This window comes from Mastigoproctus giganteus, chromosome 4, assembly GCF_048544385.1.
Source record: "Mastigoproctus giganteus isolate SK-2022 chromosome 4, ASM4854438v1, whole genome shotgun sequence".
NCBI classification, from domain to species: Eukaryota; Metazoa; Arthropoda; class Arachnida; order Uropygi; family Thelyphonidae; genus Mastigoproctus; species Mastigoproctus giganteus.
Window position 1 is genome coordinate 241580919 of NC_143578.1, and position 25970 is coordinate 241606888.

Here is a 25970-nt window from a genome sequence, read left to right on the forward strand (position 1 = left end):
AAACCATTTTCAACCATATAAGACCTTGGAAAATAAAGAAGTACTTTGGCCATTTCAGACCACATTGTTGGATAAAGAAGTTTAGTAGTTTTTGATCCCCACAACTCAGCCATTCCACCTTTTTCGAATTTATATTTACATTCTTCATTACATTTTAATTCAATGAGTTCTTGAATTTCTTCACCACAAGACCTGGCATCGCATCCAATTGAATCTATCCATGGCTTCCCTTCAGAAGAAATTAATCTGAAAATCTATTTTTCATTTCACCTTTTAAAGAACACAAATGATCTGAATAATCTTTAAGCTCATTCTCAGTGAAAGATTCATTGGTTTCGACTAACTCTTGGATACCATGAAATTGTTTTCAAATATTTTTAGTAACGGCTTTTAATACGCGTTTGCAGTCTATCACCGCAATTAATTTCCCTTGAAGTTGAAGTGATACTTCATTAAGTTTTTGAAAAATCCAAGCCATACGTTGTTTTTCTGTTTGCTAATCTCCTTTGCTAAATCTGTCTACTTCACTTTCTAAAAAACTAATTATCTTATCAAAAAGGTTTACAAATCTTTTTAGACAGTTTCCTTTAGAAAGCCACCAGACTTCTGTATTTAAAAGAAGCCTCACATACTGTTCTTCATTATCAACACAAAATTTTCTGAAAAGGCAATCATAGTTGCTATGTGACTATTTTGTTGATGGTTTTAATAACTATACTGAGAGATTGATAAAGAATCAGACTAATATTTTTTGCAAATGATGTTGGTGCTTAATGCAGTGTATTGCAAGAACTTCGGGACATACTTCCTTTAGGTGGACCATAAAACCTTTGTCTTACAACCATGGAGGTAGCACCATCAGTGGCACAGGATGCCACTGATGGTAGCATCCTGTGCCACCATGTTTTTACAGAAGCAAAAATGGATGCTCCAGTACTATCAGTTTCTATAGATTTTACAAACATCTCTTCTTGCAATTTACAATCATCATTGAAATAATGAACGTATGCCATTTTAGGGCCTTTTTAATGTGAATAGAAAATTTTCTTGTTTTTAGCTTGTCAATTAGCTGCTCTTCAGTGTTAACTGACACTCATCGATTTGTCTTCAAATTGAATCGTTGCTCAATGGCATTGCTTTTAAAATGCTGGAAGGATTTTGATGCATCACTTGAAATTACAGTCTAATGTGGGGCGTATAACAGTCACAGCAACTGTATGAGCACTATCAGTTTTTACAGTGATTTCTGCAATTTTATAAGATGCAATCATTCCATCGTTATTTGTTTGTGTGCTCTTAAATAAGGAAGCAATAGTGTTACGTTGCTCAAAATTCTGTTTTAAATTTTTAAAATATTCGATATGTGTACCAACTTTATCAGGAGGTTTGCTTTTTAAGTGATCTAAAAGGTTTTATAGGCTGTCTTGAGTCAAATAGGCTTTCAAAAAACCATAGGTTAGCTATTCATCCACATCCAGATACTGTCAACAGTTTTGCTTTTCAGCACTTGACATGATTGTTGATGGGTTGAATAACTACAAAGAATTTAATAAAATATAAACTATTTTTATTTAACTCTCAAATCCTGTGTCGCTCAAAAAAGCACTGTGCCAAAAAACAACTTCCACAAGGAAACAAACAAAAAAACAATACTAATTGTCGCTTAGAAAATAGAAATAATAGACTGAAACGTTTCCTCATAGTGACCACTGAAACAAAAGTATAAATAAATAAACCACACCCACCACACAGCTGTCAAGGTGTGAAATGCCTATTTTCATAGGTGATTGAATTAAATCATGCCCACTATTTTCTTTTATTAAAATTTCTCACTCGCTGCTGATATAATATACCTATATGTTAAAAATCAGTTGTCTCAGGGGAAAAGAAAACCCATTGAAAAAAATTAAATATTAAGGAATAAGATGTTGTTGGGTAGGGTTGAACTTTGGAGGGCCACAAACCATTGTAATAACCATTGTTTTTGCCCCCATTGAGAATCCCTGATTTAAACAAAGGTGGTGCAAGAGTTTTTGCCAGTATTATTGAGGATACTTTAAAGTTTCAGGGAAACTGCTAGTTTGGGGGGGACAAGGGTAATGCAGATACACGTTTATCTGATAATATTAGTCAAAGTACTGTTTGCACATACCTCGAGAGTTCTTGTTTGTTACTGCAACAGAACATATTAGCCATATGTTCTGAGGGCAGGAACGTTTCAAATGAGTGGGTAGCTAATGCCAGGGAAGCGAGCTTAAATAACTTTAAGGGGTGTGTCAGGGTAGTTAACTATACAAGAACACTAAGTCTTAATTGTTTATACAGTAATGTCAGAAGTGTCGCTAATAAAATGAGTGAATTCAAACTGTTGGTTAGGAAAAGTAACGCTGACATAATAGGGCTTATGGAAACATAGTGCCACCCAGAAATAGGGGGTGATGAGTTTCAGTATGGTATGTATAATGTATTTAGGAAGGATAGGGCAAATAGGAGGAGTGATGGGGTCATGCTTCTTATCAAAAGCAGCCTGAGCATGACGAAAGCTTTCCCGGATTCAGACGTTTCACATGCTAGTATAAAATCTGATTGGTGTGAGATAGTTGGAAGCAAAGGTGTAATGAGAGTGGGAGTAATCTGCAGGCCAGGTAATTGTGAAGATTATGATGAGAGGCTCTACATGCAAATGGCATGGGCAAGTAAGCGTGTGTGGCACCTCCGTAGCCAGGTGGGCAGGAGCAGCAGTGCGTAGCACACGCTTCTTGATTAGACCGGGGGTTCGAGCCCATGACCACCAAATACGGAGGATGCGGAAAGGTCAGGGAATGACCACTGCATATCCCCGGAGCAATATGGCCTTAGTTGCTAATGCTTCTAAAAACCAAATAACAACAACAAGTAAGCGTGAAGTCTTATTATGGGTGAATTTGCCTCTGAGCAAATGGGAAGGAAACGTAACATGGGGGGACAGTCTAGACGCCAATGAACCATTGGTGTCTAGACTGTCCCCCAGATGACATAGGGCTGACAGTACAGGAACCAGTAGCAGGAAGTGATCACGGAGTTCTGCAGTGGACGATGAAGAGAGAGGAAGCAGTAGTTAAAAGCAAAGGAATGAGTTATAATTTCAGAAAAGGAAATTACTGTGCCTTAAGGTGCTACATGGCATCTATTAACTGGGTAGATATCGCAAAGAGAGGGAATGCAATTGAATTATGGTATACTTTTAAAACATTAAACACAGAAGCCTTGAATGCATATATATATCATTAAAAAATACTCCACAAGGAGTGAAAAAACTTTGGTGCCTATAGGCCAGTAATGTTCCTGGGTTTGGTGGCATCTTAAGGGAGGCAGCAAGTGACGGCATTGAACCATTATGACAGCATCACTGGACTCGGGGGTGATTCCGTTGGATTGGAAAAGTGCCAGTGTATCTCCAATACGTAATAAGGGTGGTTTTAAGAGTGAAGTGGGAAATTACCAGCTAGTCTTCTAACTTCAGTAGTAGGAAAAATCATGGAGGCATTGATGGTGGAATTCTGAATCATTTCGATAGAAATAGAATTCTGAAGGATACTCAGCATGGTTTTGTAAAGGAAAATTATGTTTAACTAATGTGGTAAGCTATGTATATAAAGTGCTTAGCATCATAATACACAGCCATTTCTGAATAAACAGAAAATTTTTAAGGTGGCATCGTTTTAGGTTATATCTCATATTGTGAATGCCTTCACAACGAGTTGCCATGATATTGCACTACTTCGAATAAGTAACGCTTCACCTAAGGAGAAGACTAGTGTTACTTATTCTCAGATAGGTACCACCACCCAGACAGCACTGTTTCAGGGCTATTTGGCCCTTCATCAGTGAGTGGGTAGGTACCCAAGTGATGCAATGATGGCAAAAACAGTTATGAAGTATAACTCCACAATATGAGAGATGCCTGATGGTGTATGATGTATTTAGACTAAGGCGCATTTAGGGCTAGAGCCTCAAGCTGCGAACAAATTTAGACTATGTATATAAAGTGCTTAGCATCATAATACACAGCCATTTCTGAATAAACAGAAAATTTTTAAGGTGGCATCGTTTTAGGTTATATCTCATATTGTGAATGCCTTCACAACGAGTTGCCATGATATTGCACTAATACTAGTCTTCTCCTTAGGTGAAGCGTTACTTATTCGAAGTAGTGCAATATCATGGCAACTCGTTGTGAAGGCATTCACAATATGAGATATAACCTAAAACGATGCCACCTTAAAAATTTTCTGTTTATTCAGAAATGGCTGTGTATTATGATGCTAAGCACTTTATATACATAGTCTAAATTTGTTCGCAGCTTGAGGCTCTAGCCCTAAATGCGCCTTAGTCTAATGTGGTAAGTTATTTTGACAGAGTCACTCAAGCTGGATTTAGGGAATAATTTCGACATTGTGTATTTTGATTTCAGAAAAGCCTTTGACTCAGTACCACATGAGGGGTTACTTTATAAGCTGGAACAGGTTGTAATCACAGGGAAAATCCTTAGATGAATAGCAGGATGGCTTCAGGGCAGGAGACAGAGGGTTGTGATAAATGGTTATTCCTCAGATTGGGTCGAGTGAGAAGTGGGGTTCCCCCAGAATCAGTATTAGGATCACTGTTGTTTTTTAATTTTCGTAAATGGCATCAGTGAAGGGATAGAGGGCATGATGTCTAAATTTGCAGATGATAAAGATTGGTAGAGTAGTTAATGATCACTGCCAAGCAGAATTTCTTCAGAGTGACCTAGATAGACTTCAGGGATGGTCAGAAAAAGGGCAGTTATGCTTTAATCCAACAAAGTGTAAGGTTGGTCCAGGGGCTCACATCTTGGCACACCCAGGGTACTGAACTGGATATCATCATTCTTTTCTTTCTTGGTGATTCATCTCTCTCTCTCTCTCTCTCTCTCTCTCTCTCTCTCTCTCTCTCTCTCTCTCTCTCTGTGTGTGTGTGTGTGTCAGGGTAACTTGGAAATTTTTTTTGGCTGGTGCAACATAAGTCTCAGGCTTCCTTGGACCATCTAGCTAATAATAATAATAATAGTATTATACCTGGGGAATAGTAACCCCAAAATAACTTATACACTTGGTGGAGTTGAACTAAAGCCAGTAGTGGAGGAAAGGGACTTTGGTGTTTACGGTACGGTCAGACATGAAGTTCTCCGAGCATTATAGACAGATTGCAATGAAGGCCCGTGGTGTGCTATCTATGATTTATGAAACATTTGCTGGTAGAGGTAAGGATGTGCCGACCGGGCTAGCCGAGTGGGTAAAGTACCTGCCCGGCAACCCAAAGGTCGCGGGTTCGATTCCCGCCTCGGGCTTGGATCAAAGTACTGCAAAAAAAAAACCTTGGGAGGTGCAATATGGCCACAGAAGCCGATGCGCCAACAACTACCAAATCAAAAAAAAAAAAAAAAAAAAATCAAAAAAAGGTAAGGATGTTATAATCCCATTACCATTATACTGTATAAGGCTATCGTTAGACCACTTGGAATACTTTAAGTATGGAGATTGCACCTAAAGAAAGACATTGAGCTTCTTGAAAGGGTCCAAAGATGTATAAAAGATCCACCTTTTATCCATCTTTAGAGATCGGCAAATGGTTGTACAGACTTCATGTACAGGCTCTGCAACCCACAAACCATATGTGGGTTGCAGAGCTTGGAAACTAGGCACCTTAGAGGAGACTTGATTGAGGTGTTTAAGGCTCTGAGAGGCAAAAGTAAAATGAATGGACAAAATTTTCATGGTTATAAATGATTCTAGAACTAGGGGCCATAAATTGAAGTTACGGGAGGAGATGTTTAGACTGGACTGCAGAAAGTTTTATTTTAACCAGCAAGTTATAAATTATTGTAATAAGTTACCTACATGGGTGGCAGAGGCTGACAGTTTGGGGAAATTCAAAGGTCAGCTGGATAATTAATTACCGAGAGGAGGAGGGAAATGCATAGGTTGTTTATTTCCTTTTCTTTTATTAATTATTTATTATTTTTTCTGGATGGTGCAGCATAAGCCATAAGCTTCCTTGCACCATGTGGTCATTGCTAATACTAATACTCTTCTGTCTGGGGATAGATTAAAGATCTCAAGGATTATCAGAAAAACAGTGCTAAGGTTAATGGCACTATAGAAATACCAGAAGGAAATGGTGTTGAGATCTAGATTCCTAAATTACTAAACTGCAATTAGAACTAAAAAAGATAAAAGCAAAACCAAGTTTAAACTTAGTATGTACTTACACCGCATTGTATGCAGTGATATTAGCATTAGCATTAGTAGAGGCATTTGATGCAAGAAAGCAAGCTTATGCAGCATCAGCCAAAAAAAAAAAAATAAATAAATAAAAATAAAAAAAAAATAAATAAATAAAAAATAACCACTTCCATTTCACCCCTCTGTTCGTTCGAAATACCTGTCCAGCTGAGCCTTAAACTTATTTAGGTTATCAACTTCCACGACAAGGGATGGAAGTCTATTCCACCAACCAACCACCCGCTGGCTAAAGGCAAATTTCCTCACGTCTATCCTACATCTGTCCTTTCTCAATTTGAATTTATGCCCTCTCAGGTGATTATTCTGAGCAAGAGGAAGAATCCCATCAGCATTGAGCATGCTCAAACCATTCAAGGCTTTATACACCTCTATCAGATCAGATCACCTCGCCGGTGCCTAGTCTCCAGACACTGTAATTTGCAAAACTTAAGCCTTTCTTCGTAAGAGCACCCCTTTGTTCCATTCACCAATCTTGTTGCCCCTCTCTGTACTCATTCCAGCATCTCTACATCCTTCTTGAAATGAGGCCTCCAGACCTGTATACAGTACTCTAGGTGTGGTCTGACCATTGCCTTATACAAGGGAATAATCACCTCCTTATCCCTGCTAGAAAAATTCCTATATATCATCAACAATACACCATGAGCTACTCTTGCAGCCCGTCTGCACTGCTCAGAAAACTTCATATCTGCCTGCACAACCCCCCCCAGGTCCCTTTCATTCTCTACCACTGTCAGTGTAGTACCACAGAGTTGATACGTTGCTCTGGGGTTGCTGTTTCCCATGTGTAGTACTTTACATTTGTCAATGTTAAACTTCATTTGCCACCTCTCAGCCCATCTGCTGAACCTTTCCAGATCCTGTTGCAGTAGCATAGTGTCAGTAGTGTCCTTGACAACCCTGCCAACCTTCGTATCGTCTGCAAACTTGGACATTAAACTTGATATACCATCATCAATATCATTTATAAATACAGAAAACAATAATAGACCCAACACTGAACCCTGAGGGACTCCACTAATAACATTAGACCACGATTACCATTGATTACCACTCTCTGTCTTCTCCCCCTCAACCACCCCTTTATCCATAGCAGCAGTTTGCCTCCAATGCCACACTGCTCCAATTTGTGCAGCAGTCTTCCATGTACAACAGTATCAAAAGCCTTTCTAAGATCCAAGTATATAATACCAAAGTTATTCCCTACATCCAGTTCTTTTGTGACTGCATCATAGTATCCAATCAAATTGGTCAGGCAAGACTTACCCTTAACAAAACCATGCTGTGTCTGAGCTATAACTGAAGTCTTGTCTAGATGATCCTGCACTGCTTCTTTAACCAGTGCCTCCATTAATTTTCCAGGAACAGAAGTTAAACTAACAGGTCTATAATTACTTGTGTCGCCCTTTGATCCTCCTTTGTGAATTGGGGTCACATTTGCACATCTCCAATCCATGGGTACTTCCCCTGAGTCCAAGGAAGCTCTCATAATTATGGCTAAGGGTTTGCTTACTTCCTTTGCTGCCTCCTTTAATATAACTGGATAGATCCCATCCACCCCAGGTGCCTTTCTTGTATTTATCTTCAACAATTTCTCCTCCACTTTACTCTCAGTTATTACAAGATTCTCTAGCTTACTGCCAGAATTGAATATACCTCTGGCATTCCCCTCGCTGAATAACTCCTCATGTGTGAATGTCGATGCAAAATATTCATTCAGTTTGTTAGCTACCTGAGCAGGATCATCAACAGCTGACCCATCGATATCAAGTGGACCAATCTGATTCATCCCCTTCCTTCTAGAGTTTACATAAGTAAAGAACTCTTTGCTGTTTTTCTTTGCATCCCTTGCCAACGATTTCTCGTAATCTGCCTTCGCCTGCCTAACCTCCTTTGTAACTTGGTTACAGATCAACTTGTATCTATCATAGGCTTCTGTGTCACGTGTTAATTTGTATGTATCCCATGCATTTTTTTTCTCTGCCATATGTCTCATTAGTTCATCTGACATCCATTTTGGCCTAAACCATGAACAATATTTCTTAGTTTGTATGTAAAGCCTAGTAGCTTCCAAGATAAGTTCTTTGAATGCTTCCCATTTTGAATTTGCTGTTGGTAACGTCATCAGCTGGTCCCACTGTATAGAGTTTAAATACTGTCTCAGTCCATCGTAGTCGCCTTTACGAAAGCAATAACCCTTCCCTTTACCCCTAATGGTAGTTACCTCTTTGAGAAAATCCCACTTCAGCACACTGTGATCACTGCCACCTAGTGGTTCATTTACCTGCAGATTCTTAATGCATGAAGAATCACTGCTGATAATCAAATCAAGAGTATTACTCCCTCTAGTTGCCTCCCGAACATGCTGATGTAGAAAACAATCATCCAATAAATCCACAAAAGCCTTGCTAGTGTGTGAGTGACCAGCCCCCAATTTTCAGTCAATATCTGGGAAATTAAAATCCCCCATTATAAGACTCTCTGATTTACTGACTCGACACTGCACTGTCCAGCAATGTCGACTGGCTTCACTTCCTTGGATTTTATGTATTTCCTAACTAATAGCATAACCCCTCCTCCCTTCCTACCCTGTCTATCCTTTCTGTAGACAGGATGTAGCAATTCACTATTTAGTATGTATGAACAGTACACATTTCAAGTGTCATGGGGTATGCAATTTGTATCAGTATTACAGTGCTTAGGAACACCTTTAGATAATATAGGCAGGGTTGGTTTCCCTGTACAGTTTCTTATTATACTCATCAGAGTCATTAGGCCTATAGCACACTCCTACTCTCAATTTTGATCTCCCAATGCTTATGTCACACCAAACTGACTCGACACTGCACTGTCCAGCAATGTCGACTGGCTTCACTTCCTTGGATTTTATGTATTTCCTAACTAATAGCATAACCCCTCCTCCCTTCCTACCCTGTCTATCCTTTCTGTAGACAGGATGTAGCAATTCACTATTTAGTATGTATGAACAGTACACATTTCAAGTGTCATGGGGTATGCAATTTGTATCAGTATTACAGTGCTTAGGAACACCTTTAGATAATATAGGCAGGGTTGGTAATATAGTATGCTACTGCAACAGGATCTGAAAAAGTTGGGCAGATGGGCTGAGAGGTGTAAACTGAAGTTTAACATTGACAAATGTAAAGTACTGCATATGGGTAGAAGAAACCCCAGAGGAAGAACGTACCAATTGGGTGGTACTACACTCAGGGTAGTGGAAAATGAAAAAGACCTGAGCGTAATTGTGCAGTCAGATATGAAGTTTTCTGAGCAGTGCAAAAAGACTGCCAGAGCAGCTCATGGGGTGTTGTCAATGATATACAAGAATTTTGCTAGCAAGCATAAGGGAGTGATTATCCCCTTGTATAAGGCAATGGTTAGGCCACACCTTGTGTACAAGTCTGGAGGCCTCATTTTAGGAAAGATGTAGAGCTGCTGGAATGAGTACAGAGAAGGGGAACAAGATTGGTGAGTGGAACAAAGGGTTGGTGTTACCAAGAAAGGCTTAAGTTCTGCAAATTGCAGCTTCTGGAGACTAGGCACCTGCGAGGTGATCTGATTGAGGTGTATAAGGCCTTGAATGGTTTGGCAAGCTGAATCTGATGGGATTCTTCATCTTGCTCAAATTAAGAATCCGAGGAGGCATAGATTCAAATTGAGGAAAGACAGTTGTAGAATAGATGTGTGGAAGTTTGTCTTTAGCAAGCTGGTAGTTGATAGCTTAAATAAATTCAAGGCAGAACTAGACAAACAATTGAAGTGAATGGATGGGTGAAGTTGGAAGGTTTTGTTTTTGGCTGATGCTATATAAGCTTACTTTCTTGCATTATATGCCCCTACTACTACTAATATTTTTTGTTAGATGGGTAACCCCTTCCCTCCCAAAATAAGGAAGCTTTAAAAAGTATATTTTAATATTTGTTATTTTTAGTGTTTGTGAATTTAAAATCCCATAGAGAAGTTTGTAGGTTGTTAAAAATAAAATGAAGATTTTATTTAACAACCTACTCTTTTATTAAACTCTGAATTCAATTTCCATTTTTGAGAATCTTCATTTTCCCCAGTGATGGGAAGTCGGCCAACTTCCCATAAGGCTTGGGCTTATGCTCACTTTAGAGAAGACAGTTGTCCATGGGTCAACATGTGTTACTTTTTGTTTTTTTAATGCGATCCCTATCACATCACAGTACCAAATGGATAAGCCTTCATTTCTCAGGACTATCAATGGCTTTGATCAGTGACATATTCGAATCTAAGTGAACATTCAAGCAGTATATGGAAATAAACTTTCGGTTAACCATATATCAAAAACTGTGTACCTCTTACCCCTAATACTGTACTTGGTCCCACAAAAAAGCTCAGTAAAGTTTGCATAAATTATTATTAAATTTAAAAATTTATTTCTATGTTAGAATTGTTCCTCTACAACAATTTTCTAAATTACAAGTGGTTTAATTTTTATCTTTTAGGAATTCTATGATGCTTTAGATGCTTCTCGATGGCTACCAGCAGATGGACTTGACCCTCCACTTGTCTCTGTCAACTGAAGCACTGGCACTCTAAATTCACTGTGTACACTTTTTTCTTCCCCCTTTTTTTTTTTTTTTTTTCAATTTTCTCTCTTTTTTTTTTTTTTTTGTAATGCATTAAAAAAATTGTTGTATATAATTAAAATTAATTTCTCAGTCTTCCTTGTTCTTCATCACAATTTATTTTGGCATTTTAAAGTAGACAATCTATGTAAATATTTTACCTGCATTTCTGGTAGTGAATATTTCCTGTTATCAAGAAATAGTGAATATTTCTTGATAACAGGAATAGAATTTCATAAGTGAAGTACTGTTTTACTGCATGTGCTTGGACCCTGTGACAGTAGGAGCCAACACATGCACATTTTAGCCATGGTAAAAAAGAAAAGAAATAACCACAAGAAAATTTTCATGGAACAATAAAATAGGCAACCACTATAATAAAAAAAAAAAGCCCTGCTTGTTTATTTTCCTTTAGTTGCAATGTTCTTTTACTATTTGTGCCTGATACTATTGAGGAAAAAAAAAAAAAAATCAGTACAGTTTTTAAATTCTATATAGTTGGACCAACTGATGATGTTTACCAACAGAAAATTCTAAATAGGAAGCATTTAATTTATGATTAATTCAAGGAATTAATCATAAAAGTTATTAGGCCTTTAATATAAACAGAGAAATACTGTTGTCACAAACATAATGGATGTCACAAACTAATGAGACTTGTGGCAAAGAAAAAAAAATGCATGGGATGCATACGAATTATCAGGAGACAGATGTCTATGGTAGATACAGGCATTCCCTGACTTACGTAATACTATACTTTAGGTAAGTTTTTGCTGGCTGGCACATTAAAAAAATCATGGAAACATATTTTGCATCCCGTAGGAATAAATGGAGGTAACATGAAAATATCGTAATGTGAACCCAATAACATTGTTTTTTTTTTTTTTTTTGGTAATTCATTCCAAGATCTTGGAAGTTGAAGTGTTCGCTATATAACTAAGTTATATATCTCTCTAAAAGGTCATTTTTATAATGGAAATTGCACTACACTTTCATCATTATCATATGTTCCATTATAAGAATCAATTTTGAATGTGTGATATTTTTCTGAAACACATTTCTGGAGGCCACTACCATAAAACAATAAAAACAATTTGCACTTTCCAGTTTATTGGGCTTTTCTGTTAGAGCAATCTACTATAAATGGGTAGTAAACTCAATCTTATTGTATTTGTGATAATACCGATAACTGGAATTCTGTGGGTGTTTACATTATGGTAAAATGCATTCCCCTTCACTGAAATCTTCAATCATATAAAAAACAAATAAATTTTCAGAATCTTCTCTTCATTCCTATTTACGTATTGCAATGGTGAAGGGACCAATGGAAAATGCAAGTGCTGGCAGCACCATGAAACAAAATTGATTTAGAAATGAAGATGAAAAATTAAGAAGTACAAAGCAGGACAAAGTTTATCATCTATTGCACGGAATTAGGTTTTGCTGCTTCAACAGTGAATACTATTTTAAGGGACAGTGCGCGTATAAAAGAACATGTTAAAGGATCAACACACAGGCCTGACGTAGCCGAGTGGTCAGAAGCGAGAATGCATAGGGCGCATGTTCCTTGAGTGGACCGGGGGTTCAAGCCCGTGACTATTAATACGATAAATATTTGTATTGATGATTTATTGTAAACTCTACTGACTTGGTTGTCGTGCCGGAGTATACACATGAAATTTAAGATCAACAGTGATCACAAAACAGCGTTCGGGTGCTATATCGAAGATGGAAAAGCTGTTAATAATATGGATGGAAAATATGGATTCAGAAGCCAGTGCCCCTGGGTCCAATGGCCATTCAAGCAAAAGCAAGAAGTACTTATAAGGATAAGTACGACGAACCCCAACCCAAGTTCGTGGCAAGCAACGGGTGGTTTAATAGATTTAAGCATCGCGCTGGTTTCCAAAACATTAAAACATGCAGCAAAGTCGCTAGTGCCAATTCTGCAGCTGCAGACAAATTTTGTGATGTGTTGGAAAAAACCCCTTTTAAATTTCCATAACCCTCAACTTCCGCAGCAGTGTAAAAGCTTGAGTTAATTCTGGCAATGATGCTCGAAAGGTAAAACTTGCTGACATTATGCCTGTCTCCTATCTCTTTTATAATTTTGTAATTTTTCCTGCGCAAAATTGAATACATAATTCTATTTATGTTCATCGAACATTTCTTTTTTGATTCAATCAAATTCAGCACGCATAGTTACGAGTGCTGCATAAGCATTTAGGGAAATTCCGACTTACGTCGAGTTCTGCAGAATGCAATCTTTATGTAAGTTGGGGAGTGGCTGTATAAGCTTGCCTGAAATAAAGTCACAAAGGAGGTTAGGCAGGAGGTTAGTTAGAAAAACAGCAAAGACTTCTTTACTTATGTAAACTCTAGAAGGAAGTGGATAAATCAGATCGGTCAACTTGATATCAATGGTTCAGCTGTTCATGATCCTGCTCAGATAGCTGACAAACTGAATGAGCATTCTGAATCTACATTCACATATGAGAAATTCAGTACGGCAGAAGCTTATTAAACTCCAACAGGGAGCTAAATGATTTTGTAATAACTGAAAGGAAAGTAGAGGAGAAATTGGAGTTAAATATAAAAAAGGAACATGGGGATGGTATCTATCTATCTATCCAGTTATATTAAGGGAGGCAGCAAAGGAAGTAAGCAAATCCTTAGCCTTAATTATGAGAGGATCATTGGATTGATGGGAGGTCCTCACGGATTGAAGGTGTACAAATGTATCCTCAATTCACAAATTGGGATCAAAAGGTGATGGAAGTAATTATAGACCTATTAGTTTAACTTCTGTTCCGGGGAAAATAATGGAGTCACTGGTTAAAGAGGTGATACAGGATCACCTAGACATCATCATCATCAGCCATTTTCAATCCACTGCAGAATGAAGGCCTCTCCAGCAACTTTCCAGTTCCTTCTGTTTTGAGCACTGGCCATCCATTTACTACCCCAAAAACTCATGAATTTCATCTATCCATCTCCGCCTTTGTCTTCCAGCTCCTCTTGGGTACCATTCTGTTATTTTCTTAGTCCATCTGTCATCATGTCTTTGAGCTATGTGTCCTGCCCAAGACCATTTTAGTTCTTTAGTTTTGATAAGAATGTCCTTTACTTGAGTTTGCTGCCTAATCCATGTGTTTCTCTTCTTATCTAACAGTCTGATTCCCAATATAATTCGTTCCATTCTTCGCTGTGTAGTTCTCAGCTTCTCTTCCATTCTTTTGGTGAGTGCCCAAGTTTCATTTCCATAAGTCGTGGTGGGGAGTATACATTGATTCATTATTTTACGTTTCAGACAAACTGGGATATTGCTGTTCAGTATGTGACTATATTTCCTGAATGCTATCCATCCAAAATTTATTCTTCTCTTGACTTCCAGCCATTTATCATTATTACAGCTAATAACTTGTCCCAGATAAGTATATGACTCTACCTTTTCAATTACTGCTCCTTCAATCATTATTTCCCTTTCCGTGGCATACTTGTTCATCATTACTTTTGTTTTAGCCATATTCATATTTAGTCCAAAATCCTTACTAACTGTGCATAACTGATTAAGATTTTCCTCTAATTCTTTGGGGTCGTGGCTTATGACCACAATGTCATCTGCAAATCGTAAATAGTTTAGGTACTCTCCGTTCACATTGACTCCTTTCTGCGACCAGTCTAATCTTCTGAAAGCTTCCTCAAGGGCAGCAGTAAACAGCTTCGGAGATATTGTGTCTCCTTGTCGAACTCCTTTCTCGATTTTAAATTTGCTACTGTCTTTGTCTAGTCTAATAAAGGAGGTAGCACTCTTATATATTTTCTTAAAAATCATAATATATGGGGTATCTATGCCTTGTCTTTCCAGTGCCCGAAACATTGCCTTATGCTCTATGGAGTCAAATGCCTTTTCATAATCCACAAATGCCAGGCATAATGGTGTTTTATATTCATTTGCTTTCTCCATTAGCTGTGATATTACTTGAAGGTGATCCATAGTTGAGAATCCTGTCCTAAAGCCAGCTTGCTCTTTCGGTTGATTCTCATCAAGTATTCTTTCTAATCTGTTAGTAATGACCCTTGTGAACAACTTGTAGATGTGGGATACCAAGCTAATTGGTCTATAATTTCCAATTTCTGATTTATCTCCTTTCTTATGCAGCAAAACTATGATTGCATTATTCCACTGCTTAGGCATCACACCTTTTCTAATGCACTTTGTGAAGAGCCTTGCCAGTTTTTGTGTTATGTCTCTTCCTCCCAATTTTAACAACTCTACAGTAACTTCATCTTCCCCGGGGCTTTCCGATTCTTCATTTTCTTCAATGCATGTTCTACCTCCTCAGGAAGAATATCGGGTATGTCGTATGTGTTGCTACTTTGCAATCCATCCATCTTCCCCACTGCTGGTATCATTCCCTCGCTCCTTGTATAATTCTCTATAGTAGTCTTCTGCTATTTGAATTATGCCTACTCTGCTGTTTATAAGTACACCATCGCTATTCTTCAGTTTTCAGTATCATTTGTCTTTCTGTATTACTGCTCATTTAAATCCTTTGTTTTCCCTTAATGCTTGTTCTACTTTTCTTGTGTTAAATCTTCTTATGTCCTCTCTGAGTCTCTTTCTAATGGCTTTTCATAACTCAGTATACTCAATTTTCTCCTTGTCAGTGTTTTTCTTGCTCTTCATTTGTCATCTTCGGTTCATCATGACACGTGTTTCTTGACTAATTTTTTCTTCTTTGGATTTCTTTTTACCTATAGGTTTCTTGGGCCTTATCACTTTCAGAAAGTTGTAATATTCCTCATTGATATCTTGGTCCTGAGCAGTCTGCAGAAGCTCAAACTTGTTCTTAAGTTCCAGTACATACTGCTTTTTGTCCTCCTCTGTTATTAGCATTAGCATTAGTAGAGGCATTTGATGCAAGAAAGCAAGCTTATGCAGCATCAGCCAAAATAAAAAAAAAAAAAAAAACCACTTCACCCCTCTGTTCGTTCAAAATACCTGTCCAGCTGAGCCTTAAACTTATTTAGGCTATCAACCTCCACCACAAGGGATGGAAGTCTGTTCCACCAACCAACCACCCGCTGGCTAAAGGCAAATTTCTGCACGTCTATCCTACATATGTCTTTCCTCAATTTGAATTTATGCCCTCTCAGGTGATTATTCTGAGCTAGAGGAAGAATCCCATCAGCATTGAGCATGCTTAAACCATTCAAGGCTTTATACACCTCTATCAGATCACCTCGCTGGTGCCTAGTCTCCAGACACTGTAATTTGCAAAACTTAAGCCTTTCTTCGTAAGAGCACCCCTTTGTTCCATTCACTAATCTTGTTGCCCTTCTCTGTACTCGTTCCAGGAGCTCTACATCCTTCTTGAAATGAGGCCTCCAGACCTGTATACAGTACTCTAGGTGTGGCCTGACCATCGCCTTATACAATGGAATAATCACCTCCTTATCCCTGCTGGAAAAATTCCTGTATTTTTCCAGCAGGAAAAATCACCTCCTTATCTCAAAGACTTTTGTATTATTTACTCGAGTCAGTTTTTTCCTTTCCTACATTTATATCAAGTGTACATCTTACCATTCTGTGATCACTTCCAACATTTACCTTATTCAGGACGGTAACATCATTCACAATATATCTTCTGTTAGTGAGGATGAAGTCGATTTCATTAGTTGTTAATCCATTTGGACTCTTCCATGTCCATTTTCTGTTCACCCTTTTCTTGAAAAAAGTGTTCATTACTGACAGTCCTTGAGATTCTGCAAATTCCACAAATCTTTCACCTCTTTTATTTTTTTCACCAATTCCAAAATTTCCTATAGTTCCTCTTTCTGCGCTGTTTTGCCTTTTTCCAACCTTTGCATTGAAGTCCCCCATAATAATAGTGTAGTGGGTTTTCTGCTCATCTAGAAGACTCTCAATTTCGGTGTACATTCCTTCAACCTCTTCATCATCATGGCTCGATGTTGGTGCATAAATCATTATAATCTTTAGCTTGTACCTCTTAGAAATCTTGAGTATTAGTCTTGACACCCTTGGTGATGTACTTTTGAATTCCAAAATGTTGTTTTTAAAATCTTTATGGACCAGAAACCTAACTCCACCTTCACTCCTTTCACTGTTTCGATTGGTGTACAGCAGATTTCCACTTGATAAACTTATAAGTGATTCATTTCTTCTTCTTGTTTCAGCCAAACCGATGATATTCCAATTCACATTTTCTAATTCCTTTTCCAGCTCTAATATCCTGTCTTCATCGATGAGTGATCGTATGTTATAACAGGCCAAGTTCACCTAGACAAGACTGCAATAATAGTTCAGACACAGCATGGGTTTGTTAAGTGGAAATCTTGCTTGACCAGTTTGATTGGATACTATGGTGTGCACACAAAAGAACTGGATGCAGAAAATAATTTTGATATCATATACTTGGATTTTAGGAAAGCTTTTGATACTGTTGCAGTATGGCATTAAGGGCAAGTTACTGCTATGGATAAAGGGATGGTTGAGTGGGAGAAGACAGTTAGTGGCAATCAATTGATACTGCTCTTCATGGACTACTCTTAGTGGATTTCTCCACGGTTCAGTGTTAGATCCAATGTCGCTTTCTGTATTTATCGATGTCGAAGTTTGCAGATGGTGCAGGGTTATTAGTGACAGTACACTGCTCTAAGAGAATTTGTAAAAGTTGGGAAGTGGCAACTGAAGTTTAATGTTGACAAATGCTGCATATGGATAAAATTAATCTCAGAATAACATACAAACTGTTGTTCTACATTCAGAATAGTGAATAATGAAAAAGACGGGGTAATTGTGCAGTCAGTCTGGCAACCTGTCACAGGCTGCCCAAGCAGCTAATGGGATCTTGTCAGTGATATACAGGAATTTTGCTAGCAGGGATAAGGAGGTAATTATCTCTTTGTATAAGGCAATGGTCAAGCCACACTATGAGAACTGTATACAGGTCTGGAGGCCTCATTTTATGAAGGATGTAGAGCTGCTGGAAGGAGTACAGAGAAAGGAGACGAGGACAAATTGCAGTATCTGAAGACTAGGCACCTGTGAGGTGTTTAAAGCTGTGATTGGTTTGAGCAAGCTCAATGCTGATGGGATTCTTCCTCTTGCTCAGATTATGCACCCAAGGGAGCATAAATTGAAATTGAGGAAAGACATGCAGAAATTTGCCTTTAGCCAGCAAGTGGTTGATTGCTAGAAGAAACTTCCATCTGTCATGGAAGTTGATAGTTTAAATATATTCAAGGAAGAACTGGACAAATCTTTGAAGCAAATGGATAGGTGAAATTGGAAGTTTTTTTTTTGGCTGATGCTGTATAAGCTTGATTTTTTGCAACATATGCCACTACTAATGCTGAAACCAAGGGAAGAAGTGTTCTGTGAATATCACAGCATTTTTTTTTTTTTTATGTGAAAAAAGTAGCATGAGTTTCTAGACAAGAAAAAAGATATACAGTAAACCCCCACTATTCGCGGTCGCTGATTTAATATAAAATGAAACCTAAAAAAATGTGAATTTTAAATCGCCGTGAACATTTTCCGCCATAAAAAAACATGGGCGTGGCTAAAATCATCTTTCCCTGTCAAAACAGTACTCAGTGGGTGGGGGAGAGGGGTGACAAATCGCGAGCATGGATGTTTCTCTCTAATCCTTGTTCAGTATGTGTTATGCGCTTGTCATGGAATGTTTCGTTTGCTTTTAATTTTATAAATTGATATGGTTACAAAAGTGAAAAATCTACCATTTTGCAGTGTGTTAGTGTAAACAGACTTTTTCGAGTGTGTTAACGGAAAAAAAGTGACTTTATTGTGGACAAGTTCTTTTCTAACCCCTACAAAAACATGGCTACGAATAACAAGGGAATTGTGAAGAAATCAAAGGTGATGAAAACAGTGGTCAGTGGGTGGGGGAGAGGGGTGACAAAATCGCGAGCATGGATGTTTCTCTCTAATCCTTGTTCAGTATGTGTTATGCGCTTGTTTCGTTTGCTTTTAATTTTATAAATCGATATGCTTACAAAAGTGAAAAATCTACCATTTTGCAGTGTGTTAGTGTAAACAGACTTTTTCGAGTGTGTTAACGGAAAAAAAGTGACTTTATTGTGGACAAGTTCTTTTCTAACCCCTACAAAAATATGGCTACGAATAACAAGGGAATTACGAAAATCAAAGATGATGACATTAGCGAGTAAAATTCAGTTATTAGACAAAATGTTTAATGGTGAAAGTGTTTCGTCAGTGGCAAAACATAAAATCAATTAGTCAACGGTACGATCAATCAAGAAATCGGAAGAAAAAAATCTGCCGTAGTGTCCGTGAAAACGCGCTAATTGCTTCAAAAATTTGCTCTGTAACTCGTGATGTTAAATTAGAAAAAATGGAAAAGGCTTTAAATCTGTGGATAGAAGACGGAACTCAAAATAAAATTCCGTTAAGTTCACTCACCATTCGTGAAAAGGCAAAACTCCTTTATCAACACTTTAGCGAAACTGGTGATAGCACTGGCGGGATAAGTTTTTTAGCTATAGCAAAGGCGCTGGATTGAAGATTTGTTTGAAATTTCTAGTGAATATTACATTTAATATTAAATTGTTTCTTATTTCCATTTTGATACCTTATGCTTGCATTTTACTACATATTGTCTATGTACATAGTCGTATTATGAAGGTACATATAATACATACATAGACAAAATTTTAGACTAGTTTTTCTTATATATTTCATACTTTGGAACGGAACCCCTTTATTACTATGGGAGCTATAACTCAGTATTCGCGGCATTTCTCAGGAACGTAACCCCCGCAAATAGCGGGGGTTTACTGTATACTGTCCAATTCCACTACAGTACTAGTTACAAGTTTGTGCCAGATCACCAATACAAAAGCTCTATTAATATTACTTACATTGCCTATGTAAATTTGAAAATGAGCTAACAAATGTAAGACTAAATTATTTAATGAATACAATTTAATACGTTAAGTCAAAAAAAAGAAAAGTTTTCCCAAAAAACTTATCCAGAACTCAAAATTGTTCATGTGCATAGTTTGTACTCTTGAACCCAGACTCATTTCCATACATATCATGTTGGCTATCCATAGCTGAAGCACTGGATATGATGTTTGTTGCCACGTTCTGGTTGGAGGAATGAATGGACTATGTGGCAGATGCACATAAAAGTTTTTTTTTTTATTATTATAAATCATGAATTATTACTATTTGCACCCAAAAACATAACACTGCATACATCAACTAATTTGTTTATGCAATAAGGATGCTCTCCACTGAAGCCTAGCCAGCAGAATATGTCTCTGTGTGCCACGGCAGAGATCTGGGTATTGATTCCTGATGAGAACTGGAGGAATTTCTAAAGTCCACTTCAGGCTCTATTTAACTGATCTCAGGTGGAAGATGTAAGGCTCCCCCATGAGTTTTGTAATTTTCAGTCCATACAACATGCAAATCACCCCAAGTGTGTGTGTTAGTAACCATTCGTGTATTGTCTGTAGAAGTGAGTACAGACTTCTGTAGATATAATACACAAAGTTATGAGTAGTCATTAATACCCAATATTTTTATTTACATATACACAATAAGGAGAGGTGGAATAACACCAGGGTATGCATACTTGAGGCAGATTTTAGCGATGTGTAACATTTAAGGGAACAAAAGATGATGTTGTATATGTTAACACTGGAATAGGCAATCTGAGGATGTTCTGTGGTCCGTTTTGCTGGGGAAAAAAAAAAGGAGTTTGGTAACCTTACTGTCCTCACCTAAGACAAAGTGTTAAAACATTTGTGTGCAAAAAAACAAATGACATATTTCTAGACTGGTAAAGCTGGAGAAAATTGTAATTACAGGGAAGAAACTTCAGTGGATTAGAGGATAGCCATAAACAGGCATTCTTCAAATGACTTGCTACTGTAGCAAATTGAGTGTGCATCAATTTCCACGAAACTCATTTGTATCTCACTTTTTTAAACAGTAAACCATGATACTTATGCTACAGTTCAATTTACTATTCGAGCTGTCTGTGTATCATCTCAAATGGGTATTCTTTAAAACAAAATGGATGTCAGAGGCCAAAATGGATGTCAGATGAACTAATGAGGCATATGGCAGAGAAGAAAAATGCATGGGATACTTACAAATTAACACATGACACAGAAGCCTATGATAGATACAAGTTGATATGCAACCAAGTTACAAAGGAGGTTAGGCAGGCGAAGGCAGATTACGAGAAATCCTTGGCAAGGGATGCAAAGAAAAACAGCAAAGAGTTCTTTACTTATGTAAACTCTAGAAGGAAAGGGATGAATCAGATTGGTCCACTTGATATTGATGGGTCAAGTGTTGATGATCCTGCTCAGGTGGCTAACAAACTAAATGAATATTTTGCATCGACATTCACACATGAGGAGTTATTCAGCGAGGGGAATGCCAGAGGTGTATTCAACTCTAGCAGTAAGTTACAGAATCTTGAAATAATTGGGAGTAAAGTGGAGGAGAAACTGTTGAAGATAAACACAAGAAAGGCACCCGGGGTGGATGGGATCTATCCAGTTATATTAAAGGAGGCAGCAAAGGAAGTAAGCAAACCCTTAGCCATAATTATGAGAGCTTCCTTGGACTCAGGGGAGGTACCCATAGACTGGAAATGTGCAAATGTGACCCCAATTCACAAAGGAGGATCAAAGGCTGACACAAGTAATTATAGACCTGTGAGCTTAACTTCTGTTCCAGGAAAATTAATGGAGGCACTGGTTAAAGACGCACTGCAGGATCATTTAGACAAGACTTCAGTTATAGCTCAGACACAGCATGGTTTTGTTAAGGGGAAGTCTTGCCTGACCAACTTGATTGGATACTATGATGCAGTCACAAAAGAACTGGATGCAGGGAATAACTTTGATATTATATACTTGGATCTTAGAAAGGCTTTTGATACTGTTGCACATGGAAGACTGCTACACAAATTGGAGCAGTGTGACATTGGAGGCAAATTGCTGCTATGGATAAAGGGGTGGTTGAGGGGGAGAAGACAGAGAGTGGTAATCAATGGACACTGCTCATCGTGGACTGATGTTATTAGTGGAGTCCCTCAGGGCTCAGTGTTGGGTCCATTATTGTTTTCTGTATTTATAAATGATATTGATGATGGTATATCGGGATTAATGTCCAAGTTTGCAGACGATACAAAGGTTGGCAGGGTTGTCAAGGACACTACTGACACTATGCTGCTGCAACAGGATCTGGAAAGGTTGAGCAGATGGGCTGAGAGGTGGCAAATGAAGTTTAACATTGACAAATGTAAAGTACTACACATGGGAAACAGCAACCCCAGAGCAACGTATCAACTCTGTGGTACAACACTGACAGTGGTAGAGAATGAAAGGGACTTGGGGGTGGTTGTGCAGGCAGATATGAAGTTCTCTGAGCAGTGCAGACGGGCTGCAAGAGTAGCTCATGGAGTATTGTCAATGATATACAGGAATTTTTCCAGCAGGGATAAGGAGGTGATTATTCCATTGTATAAGGCAATGGTCAGGCCACACCTAGAGTACTGTATACAGGTCTGGAGGCCTCATTTCAAGAAGGATGTAGAGCTGCTGGAACGAGTACAGAGAAGGGCAACAAGATTAGTGAATGGAACAAAGGGGTGCTCTTACGAAGAAAGGCTTAAGTTTTGCAAATTACAGTGTCTGGAGACTAGGCACCAGCGAGGTGATCTGATAGAGGTGTATAAAGCCTTGAATGGTTTAAGCATGCTCAATGCTGATGGGATTCTTCCTCTAGCTCAGAATAATCACCTGAGAGGGCATAAATTCAAATTGAGGAAAGATAGACGTGCGGAAATTTGTCTTTAGCCAGCGGGTGGTTGGTTGGTGGAACAGACTTCCATCCCTTGTGGTGGAGGTTGATAGCCTAAATAAGTTTAAGGCTCAGCTGGACAGGTATTTTGAACGAACAGAGGGGTGAAGTGGAAGTGTTTTTTTTTTTGGCTGATGCTGCATAAGCTTGCTTTCTTGCATCAAATGCCTCTACTAATGCTAACAATGTGAATCTCTGGCAGATCCAAATATGATTTTGGTTTAAATTTTTTTTGGATAGGTCATGGTATATTCATCACGCTATACTGATCATGGTATAATTATATTTGTTTTATTAACATTATAGTAATTAATGTGCTAATTACACTGACGAAGGTTAGGTCTGATGAAGTTCACTAGAACAAGTGAACTGCAACTCTTTCCAAGGTGGGAAGGATAATTTATTTCACTTAACCAAACTTTACCTCAACAACAGTGGGAGCAATTTATTCCAATAACTTAAAAGTAGACTGAGTTCCAGCTAGCCTTCTGTTACTCCATACAGTTCCCTAGTTCTTGTTTCTCCTACAAGTATTCAAGTATTTGTGTTTGTTAGGCGGGATCCAGGGTTTCTTCTATACACCGCAGTGTACTCTAAAAGCATATCGCTGAGCCGGCAGAAAAAAAAAAAAAAAAAAAACTTTTCAAGGAAAGAACAACTAATAAAATGTTTGAACCCGTTACTGTGTGTAAGTGTGTGTTCTGTTGTATGTTGTGTGCCGGCTCCTGGCATTTCGCAGTCTGGGGGCAGAAGCAATTTCCTTCTACCCCCAGACTCCCGTCCCTAGCCACGTGGAGGCAGCCAGGAACAACTATACTTCATACTGATGCAAAACATCAAGAATAAATGGGAAGGACTTAGTAGGAAAATAGTTAGAAGAAAGAAACGGAAGAAATAGGTTAGAAAAGGAAACAGAAGAGGAAAAAAGAATTTCCTCAACACTAGTGGCAAATAATTAAAAACATTTCAACAAATATTGCTTTAAAACTCTTACTATTACAAAATATTATTTATATTTTGTTATATAAAATCTTCCAATTGAAAGCAAAAATAAGTAAGTATATTCAACTACAGTTAAGTTAAATTTGATTCAATAACACCAATTAACTTATTACAACAAAATTCAGCAACTATTGGAACAACACTTAAGTAAATAATTACATTTACCATTTAACTTAATGAATCAACCACCAGCCCGAATGGGGCTGAAATTTACAAAATCTCAATTTCTGAGAAGAGATATACATATATACAAAACTAGAAAACAAACACAGAACAGACTCAGAAACCCAAAAACAAAACCAGGTAATAACTGTAAGTCACAATATAATACAAAAGTTCTAGAAGAGTTAAAACTTTGTTACATATTTACATTTAACTACGAGCTAAGACATCTCATTTACAACAGAAGTACAAGAAGAAAGACTCCACCCCAACCAGGGCAAAACAAAAACTATGCATTATTATACCTAAAACACAAGAGTTAGATTCCTAATGGTGTCGATGTTATCTAAGAACTATCTGACATTAAGATTTTCCGACGTTTGAAAACCTTATCCGCAAAAGTTGAAAAAGCCCCAAACAATTCCAAAGAGGAAACCAAAAGAGGAAACTCAGAAACATCAAACACGTTTGTTATTAATTGAAAAGGAAGCCGTAAATCAACATATAAAGGACAGTCTAATATTATGTGTGGAACTGTTTCCAATTCACCACACAAACAGTTTGGAGAGTTAGCAAGACCGAAATGAAAAAGCTTAAAATTAATGCTACCGTGCCCAGAAAGAAGAAAGGTGAGATATAGACCTGGCGTAAACCAGGGAAAGTTATCCCTAGTAAAAATTTCTACTGTAGGTTTAAAACTATAAGTTACTCTTCCTTTTGTATTAAGATTCCAATCCTGTTGCCAGGAATCTTTAAAGAGTGCTGTCAACCTTTTACATTCCTCCTTATAGGTAAGATCCAAATTGTTAGAATACTGGTTCAATTGGACAAGAATACCTCGACTTTTATGGAACATAAGAAAATTTTGAATAACCTCATATTGAATTGGTAATTTCCCAGTTAAAACTAACAGGGCTGGGGTAGAAATGGTTCTGCAAGCACGTGATGTTGCTAAAAGGAAAAAACGTTGCGCTTGTATAAGATACTTTGCAACCATAGTTGTAGTACATTTACGGCCCCAAGCACCAGCAGCATAGACAATAATCGGGATAAAGATGCATCTGTAATATGTTCGAAGCACACTGGATTTTAAACCAGAAGTACATCTTGCTATATGAAGTATTTTGCCAGTGAGGATTTTAATTTTCTTTAGCAAGTATTTCGCATGCTGGACGAAATTTAGCTTATTATCCAGCATGACTCCTAAATATTTGAAAGAAGTTACAAGGCCAATAGAATTATCATTAAGTTTTACGGTTGGTGGTCTGTTAACAGCTAGCCGCCCCTTCAACAGCATCTGCTTTGTCTTTGAGACTGAGACCTCGAGCTTATGCAGTTGGCACCAGCAGTCAAGATCAAGGAGTGCCTCATTGGCACGTTCCTCCAATTCCAACCTGGAATTACCAAGAATGAGAACGACCAAATCATCGGCGTAAGCAACTTTATGTGTATATGGTAGATTTTGAGTGAGCCACCCATCCAGAACAACGGACCAACAAATTGGTCCCAGAACAGAGCCCTGGGGGCAGCCACGAGTAACCTGTCTCTTTACAACTTCAAAGCCAGAGGAGACAACAATGTTACGGTTTGAGAAATAACTTGATATTAACCTGTATAAAGGAATGGAAACCTCGGCCTCCCGAAACCTCGCGAGGACACTTTGCCACCATAAGGAGTCAAAGGCCCCCTTGAAGTCTACAAAGAGACCAAGGACATATTTGCTATTAGAGGCAGCTGTCAAATCAAGGGTGGCATTAATGGCATCCACCGTTGAGTACCCTTTCCGAAAGCCAAATTGATTACGTGCCGAAAGAGAATGATTGTTATAATAAATCTGAAAACGAAGTGAGATTAATTTTTCTAGTACTTTGCTTAAAGCAGGAAGTAAAGCAATAGGCCTATATGAAGTAACCATATTTGCCGGTTTGTCTTGATGTTTTAATAATATTTTCAAATTTGCTACCTTCCAAGAATCAGGAAAACAACCACCAG

At 38.0% G+C, this 25970-nt stretch overlaps 1 protein-coding gene across 2 annotated transcripts in view; it reads left to right on the forward strand.

Annotated features, from left to right (window-relative positions):
- Secp43 (tRNA Selenocysteine associated protein) overlaps positions 1-10918 on the forward strand; it is a 179218-nt gene extending 168300 nt beyond the window's left edge. For both annotated transcript variants that reach the window (XM_090372127.1, XM_090372128.1), the window contains one exon: positions 10796-10918. In XM_090372127.1, coding sequence (XP_090228253.1) covers positions 10796-10873 — 78 coding nt within the window. In that variant the 3' untranslated portion in view covers positions 10874-10918. The remainder of the gene's footprint in view (positions 1-10795) is intronic.
- Positions 10919-25970: the final 15052 nt, after the last annotated feature.